General features: G+C 41.6%; 1 protein-coding gene across 1 annotated transcript in view; it reads left to right on the top strand.

The window, feature by feature from the left end:
- The window catches only part of SUPV3L1 (Suv3 like RNA helicase), a 35,649-nt gene extending 22,563 nt beyond the window's left edge, over window positions 1–13,086 (top strand). Inside the window, exons 13-15 of the mRNA XM_040438047.1 lie at window positions 3,745–3,921; window positions 4,285–4,433; window positions 12,610–13,086. Coding sequence (XP_040293981.1) covers window positions 3,745–3,921; window positions 4,285–4,433; window positions 12,610–13,015 — 732 coding nt within the window. The 3' untranslated portion in view covers window positions 13,016–13,086. The remainder of the gene's footprint in view (window positions 1–3,744; window positions 3,922–4,284; window positions 4,434–12,609) is intronic.
- Window positions 13,087–15,474: the final 2,388 nt, after the last annotated feature.

The following is a 15,474-nucleotide window of genomic DNA, read 5'->3' as shown; positions in this document are numbered from 1 at the left end:
GCACATTGCTGACACTCTGCTCGAAACGCCTGACGTCATGTGCCTTTTCAGCCCCCGATGGGAGAGGGAGGGGGCCCCCCTCCTTCCCCATCACCCACTGCTCTGCTGTGGCAGCGAGTGATGGTTACCATGGCAACCGGACACCTTCACAGGCGTCCGGCTGTCCATGGTACTGATCAGAGGCTGTCCATGGTGCTGATTAGACTTCTGCTAAAGGCAGAAGTCTAATCAGACTTTGTAAAGTGAAAATACAGTACAGTACACGATATAGTGTATTGTACTGTATTATACAGACATCAGACCCACTGGATCTTCAAGAACCAAGTGGGTCTGAGTAAAAAAAAGTACAAAAATGTGAAAAAAAAGTAGAAAATCAAAAAACACTTATCGCTGATTTAAAAATGAAAAAAATAAAATTCCCTACACATGTTTGATATCACCGCGTCCATAACGACCTGATCTATAAAACGATCATGTTACTTTACCCGAACGGTGAACGCCATAAAAATAAAAAATAAAAAACTATGATGAAATTGAAATTTTGCCCACCTTACTTCCCATAAAAGGTAATAAAAGTGATCAATAAAGTCGTATGTACGCCAAAATAGTACCAATCAAACCGTCGCCTCATCCCGCAAAAAGTGAGACCCTACCTAAGATAATCGCTCAAAAACTGAAGACTATGGCTCTCAGAATATGGAGACACTAAAACATGTTTTTTTTGCTTTTGTTTCAAAAATGAAATAATTGTGTAAAACTTACATAAATAAAAAAAAAGTATATATATTAGGTATCGCCGCGTCCGTGACAACCTGCTCTATAAAAATAATACATGATCTAACCCCTCAGGTGAATACCGTAAAAAAAACGGTGTAAAAAAAGCAATTTTTTGTCACCTTACATCACAAAAAGTGTAATAGCAAGCGATCAAAAAGTCATACGCACCCCAAAATAGTGCCAATCAAACCGTCATCTCATCCTGCAAAAATCATACCCTACCCAAGATATTTGCCCAAAAACTGAAAAAACTATGGCTCTGAGACTATGGAGACACTAAAACATGATTTTTTTTTTGTTTCAAAAATGAAATCATTGTGTAAAACTTACATAAATAAAACAAATAGTATACATATTAGGTATCGCCGCATCCGTGACAACCTGCTCTATAAAAATATCACATGATCTAACCTGTCAGATGAATGGTGTAAATAACAAAAAATAAAAACGGTGCCAAAACAGCTATTTCTTGTTACCTTGCCTCACAAAAAGTGTAATATAGAGCAACCAAAAATCATATGTACCCTAAACTAGTACCAACAATACTGCCACCCTATCCCGTAGTTTCTAAAATGGGGTCACTTTTTTGGAGTTTCTACTCTAGGGGTGCATCAGGGGGGCTTCAAATGGGACATGGTGTAAAAAAAAAAAAAAAAAAAGCCTTCCAAAACCGTATGGCATTCCTTTCCTTCTGCACCCTGCTGTGTGACCGTACAGCGGTTTACGACCACATATGGGGCGTTTCTGTAAACTACAGAATCGGGGCAATAAATATAGCATTTTGTTTGGCTGTTAACCCTTGCTTTGTTACTGGAAAAAATGGATTAAAATGGAAAATTTGCCCAAAAATCTAAATTCCGAAATTTTATTACCATTTGCCATTAACTCTTGTGGAACACCTAAAGGGTTAACGACGTTTGTAAAATCAGTTTTGAATACCTTGAGGGGTGTAGTTTCTAGAATGGGGTCATTTTTGGGTGGTTTCTATTATGTAAGCCTCACAAAGTGACTTCAGACCTGAACTGGTCCCTAAAAAGTGGGTTTTTGAAAATTTCTGAAAAATTTCAAGATTTGCTTCTAAACTTCTAAGCCTTGTAACATCCCCCAAAAATAAAATATCAATCCCAAATTGATCCAAACATGACATATGGGGAATGTAAAGTAATAACTATTTTTGTAGGTATTACTATGTATTATAGAAGTAGAGAAATTGAAACTTGGAAATTTGCAATTGTTTACAAATTTTTGGTAAATTTGGTATTTTTTTTATTAATAAAAAAAATGTTTTTGACTTCATTTTACCAGTGTCATGAAGTACAATATGTGACAAAAAAACAATCTCAGAATGGCCTGGATAAGTCAAAGCGTTTTAAAGTTATCACCACTTAAAGTGACACTGGTCAGATTTGCAAAAAATGGCCTGGTCCTTAAGGTGAAATAAGGCTGTGTCCCAAAGGGGTTAAAGCACAAGCAACTTACCTCACTATAGGTCGAAGAAGTGTGGAAAGTTTGGCGTTTGTAACCCCAAAACTGTAGGAGGAGTAGCATATAGAAAAAGGGGGGGGGGAGGGCGGAGAAGAATAATAAAACAGAATAATAAGCTGAAACATTCGAATAACGGGATGTTACCGGAGAACGGGATGTTACCGGCTTTTTCAAGCAACATAAATTAGTATTTTAAAGGGGTTTTCTCATAAAAATTCGCCTATCATAGCAATTGTGATCCTGAGAACGAGGGGGTCTTCGATCTGAATGTAGCAGTAGTGCGCACCGTTTGTCCACCACTCCGTACACTTCTATGTGGCTCTCCTTGTCAGTGCTTTCTTGGTCCCATAGAAGTGAATGGAGCACTGAACCCCATGCTTACTACTATTCCTCTAATCGGGGAATGGGATTCTTTTTTTATTTTTTATTCCCCCCCCCCCTTCTTTTTTTGGATCATTTTATTTATTTCTTTTACTCCCTTATAGCACTGCTATATTCCACAGCACTTTACAGACATTAGCATCACGCTGTCCCCAATGGGGCTCACAATCTAAGTTCCCTATCAGTATGTCTGAGGAGTGTCTGAGGAAACTGGAGAACCCGGAGGATACCCACAGGGAGAACATACAAACTCCATATAGATGTCCTTGGTCAGATTCAAACCTTGGACCCCAGCGCTGCAAGGCACCAGTGCTAACCACTGAGCCACCATCCTGCTCATTGAAAGATCTCTTAAAGAGAACCTGTCACCATGAAAATTGCCGGCATCATTCTAGAGCAGGAGATGCAGGGCCGATTGACGTAGAGTTTTATAGTAAAAGAATTAGTAAAATTTGAAATGTTCTCATTTATATGTGCTCATTTTGGGCTTTTAAGTCCAGGAGGCGGTCCTATCAGTGATTGACAGCTATCTGTGTATACACAGCCATAGAGGACAGGCTGTCAATCACTGATAGGACCGCCTCCTTGAGCACGGATATAAATGAGAAAATTGCAACTTTTACTGAATCTTTTATCATAAAACTTCTCTATAATATGATGCCTGCAGCTCAGACACCAGGTTCAATGTGACAGGTTCCCTTTAATTACAGTATTAGTGTAAATCTAGTGATCAGCCGTCTCTCCCATTTACATTTTAAAATGTTAAGATATTCACTACTCCTCAGTAATTTACTACTTTCATTGGTGCCCAACCTTGTAGTGTGATCATAAGCTGCCCATGCACTTTAGATTATGTCGGAATCCACCGATGATTCAGTGTGTATGGAGACCTAACGACTGGGAGGTGTCCGAGGAAACGAGGATCAGGCATGTTGGATTTCAAAATGCCATTTCGGAGGCGGCTTGTCGTCTTCTCCCCATTTATCAGATATATTAGTATGGCGTGCACTTGTGTTTCTATCAATTATGACACAAGCAGCATTTGTCTCTGCATTGGTAATTTACCACCTACCATTTTATTTACTTCTTTCCAACTTTTAGGACATATTCGTCAGTCTCTCTCAAGTGGACGGACTTTATTTCGTGTGCAATATTGAGGATTTTAAATTTGTAGCTGACATGATCCAGCATATCCCGTTAAACTTAAGGGCACGTTATGTGTTTTGCACTGCTCCCATAAACCGCAATCTGCCATTTGTTTGCACTTCACTACTAAGGGTGAGTATGCATGTCTACCTAATCCTGTACCTGTCTGTTATCATAAAGCTTTAGAACGTACTAAAAAAACAACAACAATCTGTTGCATTTATAATTGGTACGATAACCAGCCTTCAGACAAGAACGTCTGTGATGTGTACTCGGCTACTTCTGGCAGTCATTGGACTGGCAGTGCACATGCTCAACTTGCCGCTCCATTTGGGGGAACGGGATCCTCATTCACATGATCACTGTGGGTCCCAGCAGTTGGACGCCCACCGAATTAGATATTTATCTCCTATCCAGTGGATAGGGGATACGTTTGTATTGTGGGACAACTCCTTTAATGCCTATTCTAATATGCTTCTGTGTTGTCTTCTTCAGTTTGCTCGTCAGTTCAGCAGGAATGAGCCCCTTACCTTCCAATGGGTTTGTAAGCATGTCCACTGGCCTGTTTCCCCTCCAAAAACCATCAAAGATCTGATGCATCTAGAAGCTGTACATGACATCCTTGATCTTTATCTGTGGCTAAGGTAAGCTTAAAATTTACCCATACTTTTACCAGTGACGAATCTTTGGGGAGGAAGGCTCCTGTCGTATACAATACTTGCAGCGTAAAGGTGCATTTACACGGGCCAAGAGTCGGGCAGATTATTGGGAATGACCGTTACTGCCAACGGTCGTTCCCGACAATCTGGCCATGCAAATGTGCCGCTGATCACCTGATGAATGAGTGAAACGCTTGTTCATCGGGTAATCCTGACGTTCCTGCAGGCACCACCGATCATGGCTTCTGGGCAGCAGATCGTGTGGTCTAAACAGAGATCTGCTGTACAGAAGCCATGATTCTGTATGGGGATGAGGGATGGCTATAGCATTCCCCCGTCCTCATACATTGAAGGAGATCACTGCATGTAAATGCAGTGATCTCCTTCACTGAACGAGCAGTCAACTGTCGGGAAAGAACACTTCCTTACCGTCCATCAGCCACTCAGTTGGCCCGTCTAAATCCAGCTTAAAGGCTATGGACACCTTTGTGCACTAAAAATCAATAACCCCATATCTTACCATAATGCTTCACATGCACTCAGAAAAGCTCTTCTATGAGATTCACTCACTGTTTCTCATGATTCCTCAGCTCTATGGGCGTTCCCCGCCCCCATATCCTGTTACATAGCACATAGCTGCACAGCTAGCAGCCACTTCCATACAGACTGCCTGTAATTAGCAGATCTATTTTTCACTTTCCATTCGGTAGAAAGGCCATTATTTGTAGACACAATAGATATTTCATGGTGTGCTGTCCACATCTTTTGCAGTCTTATTGAAAATGAATGGGTCCGCCCCCCTTCCGCAAAATTGCGGAACGGATGCGGACGTGTGAATGGACCCTTAGTTTATGGCCCGTGGTAGCAGAATCCATAACGTAATTCTTACTTAACCCGAACCTGAACCTTGTATGCCAAACTTGAAACACAAGTTCGCTCATCCCTAGTTACGACCACAGGGGTAAATAAAGTGTTTTTCTTTTCACTCATTTTTTGTGAGAGTGCTGCCATTTTTTAAAATTCTTATTTTATGTAGGGGCTCATTTTTTGCGGGATGAGATGACTTTGATTGGTACCATTTTGGGGCACATATGACTTTTTGATTGCTTGGTAGTACACTTTTTGAGTTATTTATTTTTTTATGGCGTTCACCAGACGGGTTAGCGCATATGATATTTTTATACAGCAGGTTGTTACGGACGCGGCGATACATAATATGTCTGGTTTTTTAACCCTTTGGCTAAAGGAGTTTATTTAATTTTATTTTTTTTCATTTTTGCGTTTTCATCTTTCTTCCCTATTTTCCGTGAGCCATAACTTTTTTTTATATTTCCAGTCACATAGCTGTATGAGGGCTTATTTTTTGCTGGACAAGTTGTACTTTCTAATGACACCATTAATTATGGCACATAATGTAGTGGGAAGCAGGAAAAAAAAATTCCAAATGGGGTGGAATTGGGAAAAATAAACGATCCCTCCACCGTTTTAGGGTATTTTTCCCCACGGCAAAACTGACCCATGCCTTTCATTCTCTGGGTCAGTACGATTACAACGATACCCCATATATATGTTTTTTATGTCTAAATAGTATCTAAATAAATGTAAACGTTGAGAAAATGTGTGTGTGTATGTATGTGTATATATATATATATATATATATATATATATATATATATATATATATATATATATATATATATTATATATATATATTTTTTTTTTTTACATCACCATATTGTGACCCCCATAACTTTTTTATACTTATGTCTACTGAGCTGTTTAGGGGCTCATTTTTTGTGGGACAATCTATAGTTTTTATTGATACCATTTTGGAGTGTGCTTGACTTTTTGATCACATTTTATTTAATTTTTTTTTGGGTAAGAGAAGCAATGAAAAAATGGCAAATAGGCCATTTTGACCCTTTTTTCCGTAATGCCATTTACTGTATTGGATTTTTTATTTTAACCCCTTAAGGACTTAGGACGTATCGGTACGGCATGGATCCCGAGTCCTTAAGGACCCATGACGTACCGGTACGTCATAACTTGAAATCTGTATTCCGGCGCCCGAGGGGTTAATCGGAACGGGATTTCGGCTGAAATCATTCAGCCGGCATCCCGTAACAATGCAGGGGGGGGGTCATTTGACCCCCCCGCATCGGCGATCGCAGAAAACCGCAGGTCAATTCAGACCTGCGGTTTGCTGCGCTTTGTGCAGTTTCTGATCCCTGCGGGCCCTGACCGCGGGGATCAGAAGCTTTAGTGTCCCTAAAATATATATTTTACACCCCCCCCCTGCACCCCTGCATGATTTTTTGCCGGCGGGTGGTGCAGGGGGGGAGTTGGGGGCGGTGCGGGAGGCGGGCGGTGCGGCAGGCGGGATCGCGATCCCCCGCCCGCCTCCCCTTGTATAATCGTTGGTCTCTAGTGGGTATACCAGGGTGCCAGCACATTGCTGGCACCCTGGTATAAACGTCTGACATCGATGATGCGATGTCAGCCGTTTAACCCTTTCCATACAGCGGTCCGTACGGACCGCTGTATGGAAAAAGTTAACAGTAAGAGGGAGCTCCCTCCCTCTCCCATCGGGGGGCTGCTGTGCCTTTGCAGCCCCCCGATGGAGAGGGAGAGAGCCCCCAGACAGCCCCCCTCAGCCCTGTGCTTACCCTTCCCCGTCTGCGAAGTTCTGACAACTACTGAGCAGACGGGGAAGGTTCCCATGGCAACAGGACGCCTCTCAGGCATCCTGCTGTCCATGGTGCTGAACAGATCTGTGCTAAAGGCAGAGATCTGTTCAGACAAAGTGTAAGTAAAATACAGTACTGTACAATATATATTGTTCTGTACTGTATTATACAGACATCAGACCCACTGGATCTTCAAGAACCAAGTGGGTCTGGGTCAAAAAAAAAGTGAAAAAAAAGTAAAAATCCAAAAACACATTTATCACTGATTAAAAATGAAAAAAATAAAATTCCCTACACATGTTTGGTATCGCCGCGTCCGTAACGACCTGATCTATAAAACGGTCATGTTACTTTCCCCGCACGGTGAACGCCATAAAAATAAAAAAATAAAAACTATTAGGAAATTGAAATTTTGCCCACCTTACTTCCCAAAAAAGGTAATAAAAGTGATCAAAAAAGTCGCATGTACGCCAAAATAGTACCAATCAAACCGTCATCTCATCCCGCAAAAATCATACCCTACCCAAGATAATCGCCCAAAAACTGAAAAAACTATGGCTCTTAGACAATGGAAACACTAAAACATGATTCTTTTGGTTTCAAAATAGAAATCATTGTGTAAAACTTAAATAAATAAATAAAAAGTATACATATTAGGTATTGCCGCGTCCGTATCGACCGGCTCTATAAAAATATCACATGACCTAACCCCTCAGGTGACCACCATAAAAAAATAAAAATAAAAACGGTGTAAAAAAAGCTATTTTTTGTCATCTTACGTCACAAAAAGTGTAATAGCAAGTGATCAAAAAGTCATATGCACCCCAAAATAGTGCCACTCAAACCGTCATCTCATCCCGCAAAAAATGAGACCCTACTTAAGATAATCGCCCAAAAACTGAAAAAACTATGGCTCTTAGACTATGGAGACACTAAAACATTTTTTTTGTTTTAAAAATGAAATCATTGTGTAAAACTTACATAAATAAAAAAAATTGTATACATATTAGGTATCGCCGCGTCCGTGACAACCTGCTCTATAAAATTACCACATGATCTAACCTGTCAGATGAATGTTGTAACTAACAAAAAAAAAAAAACGTGCCAAAAAATCTATTTCTTGTTACCTTGCCGCACAAAAAAGTGTAATATAGAGCAACCAAAAATCATATGTACCCTAAACTAGTACCAACAAAACTGCCACCCTATCCCGTAGTTTCTAAAATGGGGTCACTTTTTTGGAGTTTCTACTCTAGGGGTGCATCAGGGGGGCTTCAAATGGGACATGGTGTCAAAAAAACCAGTCCAGCAAAATCTGCCTTCCAAAAACCGTATGGCGTTCCTTTCCTTCTGCGCCCTGCCGTGTGCCCGTACAGCGGTTTACGACCACATATGGGGTGTTTCTGTAAACTACAGAATCAGGGCCATAAATAATGAGTTTTGTTTGGCTGTTAACCCTTGCTTTGTAACTGGAAAAAAAATATTAAAATGGAAAATCTGCCAAAAAAGTGAAATTTTGAAATTGTATCTCTATTTTCCATTAAATCTTGTGCAACACCTAAAGGGTTAACAAAGTTTGTAAAATCTGTTTTGAATACCTTGAGGGGTGTAATTTCTTAGATGGGGTCACTTTTATGGAGTTTCTACTCTAGGGGTGCATCAGGGGGGCTTCAAATGGGACATGGTGTCAAAAAACCAGTCCAGCAAAATCTGGCTTCCAAAAACCATACGGCGCACCTTTCACTGTACGCCCCGCTGTGTGGCCGTACAGTAGTTTACGGTCACATATGGGGTGTTTCTGTAAACGGCAGAGTCAGGGCAATAAAGATACAGTCTTGTTTGGCTGTTAACCCTTGCTTTGTTAGTAGAAAAAATGGGTTAAAATGGAAAATTAGGCAAAAAAAAGAAATTCGCAAATTTCATCCCCATTTGCCAATAACTCTTGTGCAACACCTAAAGTGTTAACGAAGTTTGTAAAATCAGTTTTGAATACCTTGAGGGGTGTAGTTTATAGAATGGGGTCATTTTTGGGCGGTTTCTATTATGTAAGCCTCGCAAAGTGACTTCAGACCTGTAGTGGTCCCTAAAAATTGGGTTTTTGTAAATTTCTGAAAAATTTCAAGATTTGCTTCTAAACTTCTAAGCCTTATAACATCCCCAAAAAATAAAATATCAATCCCAAAATGCTACAAACATGAAGTAGACATATGGGGAATGTAAAGTAATCACAATTTTTGGGGGTATTACTATGTATTACTGAAGTAGAGAAACTGAAAGTTTGAAATTTGCTAATTTTTCTAAATTTTTGGTAAATATGGTATTTTTTTATGCAAAAAAATTAACTTTTTTGACCCAATTTTAGCAGTGTCATGAAGTACAATATGTGACGAAAAAACAATCTCAGAACGGCCTGGATAAGTCAATGCGTTTTAAAGTTATGAGCACTTAAAGTGACACTGGTCAGATTTGCAAAAAATGGCCAAGTCCTTAAGGTGAAATAGGGCTGAGTCCTTAAGGGGTTAATAGTATGGACGTTTTCGGTCGCGGTAATACACAGGATGTATATATATATATATATATATATATATATCATTTTTTTTATTTTTTATTATTATACGGAAAGGGGGGTGATTTAAACTTTTATATTTTTGTATTTTTTATATATTTTTTTACTTAAATTTTTTATCCTTTTAAGGCTCATAAATGATCTTATAAATAATGTTTTTTAATTTTTCATTTTGACCTATCAGGGATTTGAAAATTGACAATTTCTTTGCAATTTGCTCATTTCTTATGTTGGCCTGCCATCTGGTGGCCAAAATAGGAATTGCAGAATTAATGCTCTGAGTCTCTTCATAGAGACTCAGAGCATTCAGCGCATGTACTAAGGTGCACGGGGCTTCAGTACTAAGCCCGGAAGCGCAAGCTTCCGGGTTTTTGCACATTTAGGTGCTGTGATCTCACTTGATCGCAGTATCTAAACCATTTAATTACCGTGATCAGCATTATTGCCAGTTGCAGTAATTAGCCGCAGGTCTCTGCTGTTTGGAACAGCAAAGACTTGTCGGCCATAATGCACGCACGAGCGGGCGTCCTGATTGCACAGCACTACCAGCGCCGTACATGTACGACGCTGGTAGCAAAAGGGTTAACTATATTTTGATTTTACACAATAAGAGCATTTTTTAAACCAAATAATAATGTATTAGTGTCTCCATTTTCTGAAAGCCATATCTTTTTTTATTTTTTGGGCGATTGTCTTAGGTAGGGGCTCATTTTTGGCTGGATGAGATGACTGTTTGGTAGTATTTTGGGGTACATATGACTTTTGATCACTTTTTATACCATTTTGTGGGAAGTGCGTTGGGAAAAATTGCAATTCCATCATAGTGTTTTTTTATTTTATTTATTCTTTTATAGCGTTCACCGTGCGGTAAAAGTACATGATCCTTTTATAGATCAGGTCATTCCGGACGCAGCAATTTTTAACCAATTATATGTGCGGATACAGGAAGAAGTTCTATTTTTAATTTTTTTATTAATTTATTTTTTTTAGAACCAGTGGGTCTGATGCCTCTAGTGTATTGTCAGTCACAGTAGGCCTGATACGGCTCAGCTATACTTTGGCAATCCGGATACCTGTGAAGGCGCCTAGTTGCCATGGTAACTATTGGGACGGCACAGCAGCGCAGTGGCCTGATGGGGGAGAGAACCCTCAGTTTACCCTTCAATAATTGGGCTGCTGCCACAGCAGAGCAACGTCCCGATGGTTATCCCCTCCGTGCAGCGTTTCCGAAGGACCGCGGCATGGAAGGGGTTAAACAGCCGCCATCGGTGCCAGCAGAATGGCCGTCCTCACCTCCATACAAGCAGTCACCCCCCTCCCCTTCAGGATGGCAACAAGCCCCCTCCCCCTACCTTCAGGATGGCCGGCGACGCAACAAGCACCCCCCCCCCCCCACAGCTGCCGCTCTGCAAACCTTGACTTGGACGGCGATGGGTGCTTGTTGCCTCGCCGGCCCGATGGTTAGCCCCTTCCTTACAGCGGTCCCTAAGGACCATGGAAGGGGTTATGTCTGCAGTTTGAAGCAGCTGAAGGAATAGGTCGCATGACATTTTTTCCAGAAGAGTAAAAATACTCCTCTTAACAATTTTGAGGAGTACTTTTAGCTGAAGAGGAGTATGAGTTTAGCGGTAATTCACATATATAATGCATAGGCCCACATAACTTTTTGAGGCTGATATTTCTGCAGGTAAACTATTGCTAGTCTCCCATGCAGAAATAAATGTAGACGGTTATACATTTATCCAACATCATACACTAAACATAAGATCACAGCTGCCATGTACAGCGCCCACCTGACGCTGCCATGCACAGCGCACAGTGCCCACCTGGCGCCTGCCGCGCACAGCTCTACCACATGCCCGTTACACACAGAAAACTGTACAATAGACTGGTTACACTGACATAGCCCTGCTTTATACACACCTTCCATACATAAGGTACCTCTGCATTCTCCCCCAGCACAGTCCTACATGGAGCCTGTGTTCCCCTAACTCCTCCCACACACATGGCTGATCACCTGACTGTGACATCACCACAGGTCCTGTAACCACAATGTAGTCTGGAGCTGCTCCTGGTGAGAAAGATGTCAGTGAGGGGTGGGGCTTCTCGGGAGAGAGGCGGGGCTTCATGTGTGCCGGACCTGGCAGCTTCTGATACAGGGCTACTGAGAGGGGGAGGCGAAGGAAGAGGGAGATGGTGCACGCTCCTGTGTGCATAGGAAGCACACCAGGCTGTAGAACAAACACAAAAAAAGATAGATAAATAAAACCAATTGGAGAAATTATTTTCTCCACAAAATAAATTAATTTGTGTAAAAAGGTCTCCATATCCTTTAAGGCCTGGCCATAAAGCCCTACTACAGATGTTGGGCAGTGTCTGCTTTGACTAATGTGGTGTATATTTTGACAAATCTGTATGGCTTACTACTGCTACCATGGTGTGGGAAGCTAACTAGTGGGGGGGGGGGGGGGGTTGCTGCTCTGGTCACTAGGGAAGGAGACAGAAAGAGGGACCGCTTATTACAATGACACGGCACCCTTTGGGGCAGACACCTGAACCAAAAATTTCTGTGACGGCCGTGTGATTTATTGAGTGGTTTCTGCCTCCCATTTATTTAATTCAATGGGAGGCAGCGCCGAGGAACACGGAGCGGCGGCTTAAAGCCACAAGCACGCCGAGGACGGATACAGTGAGGATGGCGGGGTGGCAGCTTAAAGCTACAGCCACGCTGAGAAGGGACATGTCAGTTCTTCCTCCACTCAATAAACCATTTGGGCGCCAGGGAAATTTCGAGGAGGGTGTCGGCGGCAAAACACCTTTACCTGTTTCTGTGCATTTTGAATTTTATACATATCTGTTGGTTGTAGGAAATGTCGCATACTTATTTCAGCATCTATTTCTTTCTTAGTTATCGCTTCATGGATATGTTTCCGGATGCTGGACTTGTCAGGGCTATTCAGAGAGAGCTGGACTGTATCATTCAGGCAGGCGTTCATAGCATCACCAAACTCATAAGAGCCTCGGAAAGCAGGACAGCTCTTCAGATAGTCGGTGAAGCATCTACGGAGTCAGAAAATGCTTTGGATGTCACCACAATACCTGTACCTAGGAGAATCAGGGGAACCAAGTCGCTTCCATCAAATTCTGAACGACAGAAAGGATCTCTTACATCTAGACTGGTTCAGGATGGACTCCTTACACCAGACATGTTAAAACAGCTGGAGAAGGAATGGATGTCTCGTCAGCACACTCGTGGAACCCAGACCAGATTAAATGAACTGGACATTGTAAAAAAGAACAGAAAGAAGAAATAGTATCATAGATCATTTAGACTTTTATATTTTATTATTGTAAAATAAAAACAAAACAAAAAAATGTTGTACAGACAAAAATGTAAGGATTTTGCTTTGCTTCAAGTTTTGTAAGGGGTTAAAGAGGTATTCCAATTACATTGTTATCCCCTATTTACAGGATAGGGGATAACTATAAGATCGGTGGATGTCCTACCTCTGAGAACGCTGTACTCGGCTATCTCCAGAATTCCTATACAAATGAATGGAGCAGTCGTATTCATGCTGCAGGGGGTACGGTGCCCCTGTTCTGTGATCGGTAAGAGGTCCCAGCGGTAGAGGTGAATGGGTCTGCATCTGATCTGCAAAAGTGTATTGGATGCAGACCTAAACTATGGTCGTGTGTATGAGGCCTCTGGCCTTTTTCACATGTCAGTAAATCTTGAACATGTGTTGTCCATGTTCTCCACAGGCAGAACATGGATCCATTGTCGGTGTTTGTTCACATATCAGGGGTTTTCCACTTACCATGTTAGTGAAAAAAACAACGGAGACCTGCAGTACTTTGGTATGTGTCGCGGCCCAAACACGGCCATTAAAGTCTGTGAAAATCGCTGACAACACAAATGGCATCCATGTTCTGTCAGTGGCTTTCACTGATAATTGGTAGGCGATACTCTGGAAATCCTTTTTTTCAGCCTAACAGTGCACATGGTATACGGATGACACACAGAGGACAAAAAAAACGGACACGCAGACCTCTTCCCTTACCGTCTTCAATGCGCAGGTGCACGCTGCCATGGCTAGAAAAACTGAAAAAAATTCAATGCAACAGCAGGCGTGCCCAAATAATTTTGCACAAAATGTATTTGCCAAGAATCTCAAATTTACAAAATAAGCGTAGCATTAGCACCAGATTATTTTCTATTACTATGACATTATTGTACTTTATTTGGTTTGCAGAGTGCTGTTGCATTGTATTTTTTTCACTTACCGTCTTGTCATGGATGTCGTCACTGACACAGACGTGTGAAAGAAGTCTTGCTTTGGACTTTGTTCTAGCGAGACGCACACACCCACACACGGAAGATAAGATTTGATTGGTATAATTCTACGGATGCTATATATCAGCACTAAGGCTATCTCCTTCTGTATTGTTGATGAAGCATCTCCTACACCAGTCATGAACTCCTGTGCGCTAGAATGAAATTTACACCAGTTAGGCTACTTTCACACTCGCGTTTTTGGCTTTCCATTTGTGAGATCCGTCATGGGCTCTCAGAAGCGGTCCAAAACAGATCCGTTTTTCCCTAATGCATTCTGAATGGAAAAGGATCCACTCAGAATGCATCAGTTTGCCTCCGTTCCATCTCTATTCCACTCTGGAGGCGGACACCAAAACGTTGCCTGCAGCGTTTTTCTGTCTGCCATGTGGTGCGGAGCAAGACAGGTCCATACTGGCACACAATGTAAGTTAATGGGGACGGATCCGTTTTCTCTGACATAATAGAAAACAAATCCATCCCCCATTGACTTTCAATGGTGTTCATGACGGATCCGTCATGGCTGTAGAAGACATAACACAACTGGATCAGTTCATGACTGATGCATGCAGTTGTATTATTGTAACTGAAGCGTTTTTGCAGATCCATAACGGATCCGCAAAAAACACTAATGTGAAAGTGGCCTTAGACTAGAGCTATAATTTATGCCAATTCTGGCACTAACCACCACACCCTTTCATCACAGAGTAAGGGTGGGTTCACACTAGCGTTATGGAGACCGTTATGGCTTTCCGTTATAACAGGGTTATAATGGAATCCACAAGACGGAAGGACGGATCCGATTTGCTGCCCATAGACTTGCATTATGACGGAATGCAAAACGGAAGCCTTTAAAAGGCATTCTGTTTGCTCTCCGTCCTAATAGAAGTCTATGGGAATCAAAACGGATCCGTCTGGTTCCCGTTATGCAAGACGGAAAACTAAGTCCTGTTGACAGGACTTTGTTTTCCGTCTTGCATAATGGGACCCAGACGGATCCGTTATGTTTTCCCATAGACTTCTATTAGGACGGAGCAAAACGGAATGCCTCTTAAAGGCTTCCGTTTTGCATTCCATCCTATGGATTCCGTTATGTTCCGTTAAAACCCTGTTATAACGGAAAGCCATAACGGACTCCATAACGCTAGTGTGAACCCACCCTAACATAGTTTATAAGGCTAAAAAAAAAAGACATTTGTCCATTCAGTTCAGTCTGTTATCCTCTGGATCCAGAGGAAGGCAAAAAAAAAAGAACATGCCAATTTTCCTCACTTTAGGGGGAAAATTCCTTCCCGACTCCAATCAGGCAATCAGAATAACTCCCTGGATCAACGACCCCTCTCTAGTAGCTATAACCTGTAATATTATTACACTCCAGAAATACATCCTAAGGCTACTTTCACACTTGCGCTTGATCGGATCCGTTCTGAACGGATCCGA

This window comes from Bufo bufo, chromosome 6 (genome assembly GCF_905171765.1).
Source record: "Bufo bufo chromosome 6, aBufBuf1.1, whole genome shotgun sequence".
Taxonomy (NCBI): Eukaryota; Metazoa; Chordata; class Amphibia; order Anura; family Bufonidae; genus Bufo; species Bufo bufo.
The sequence above is the reverse complement of the archived record's forward strand: the minus strand, read 5'-3'. Positions and strand labels throughout refer to the sequence as shown.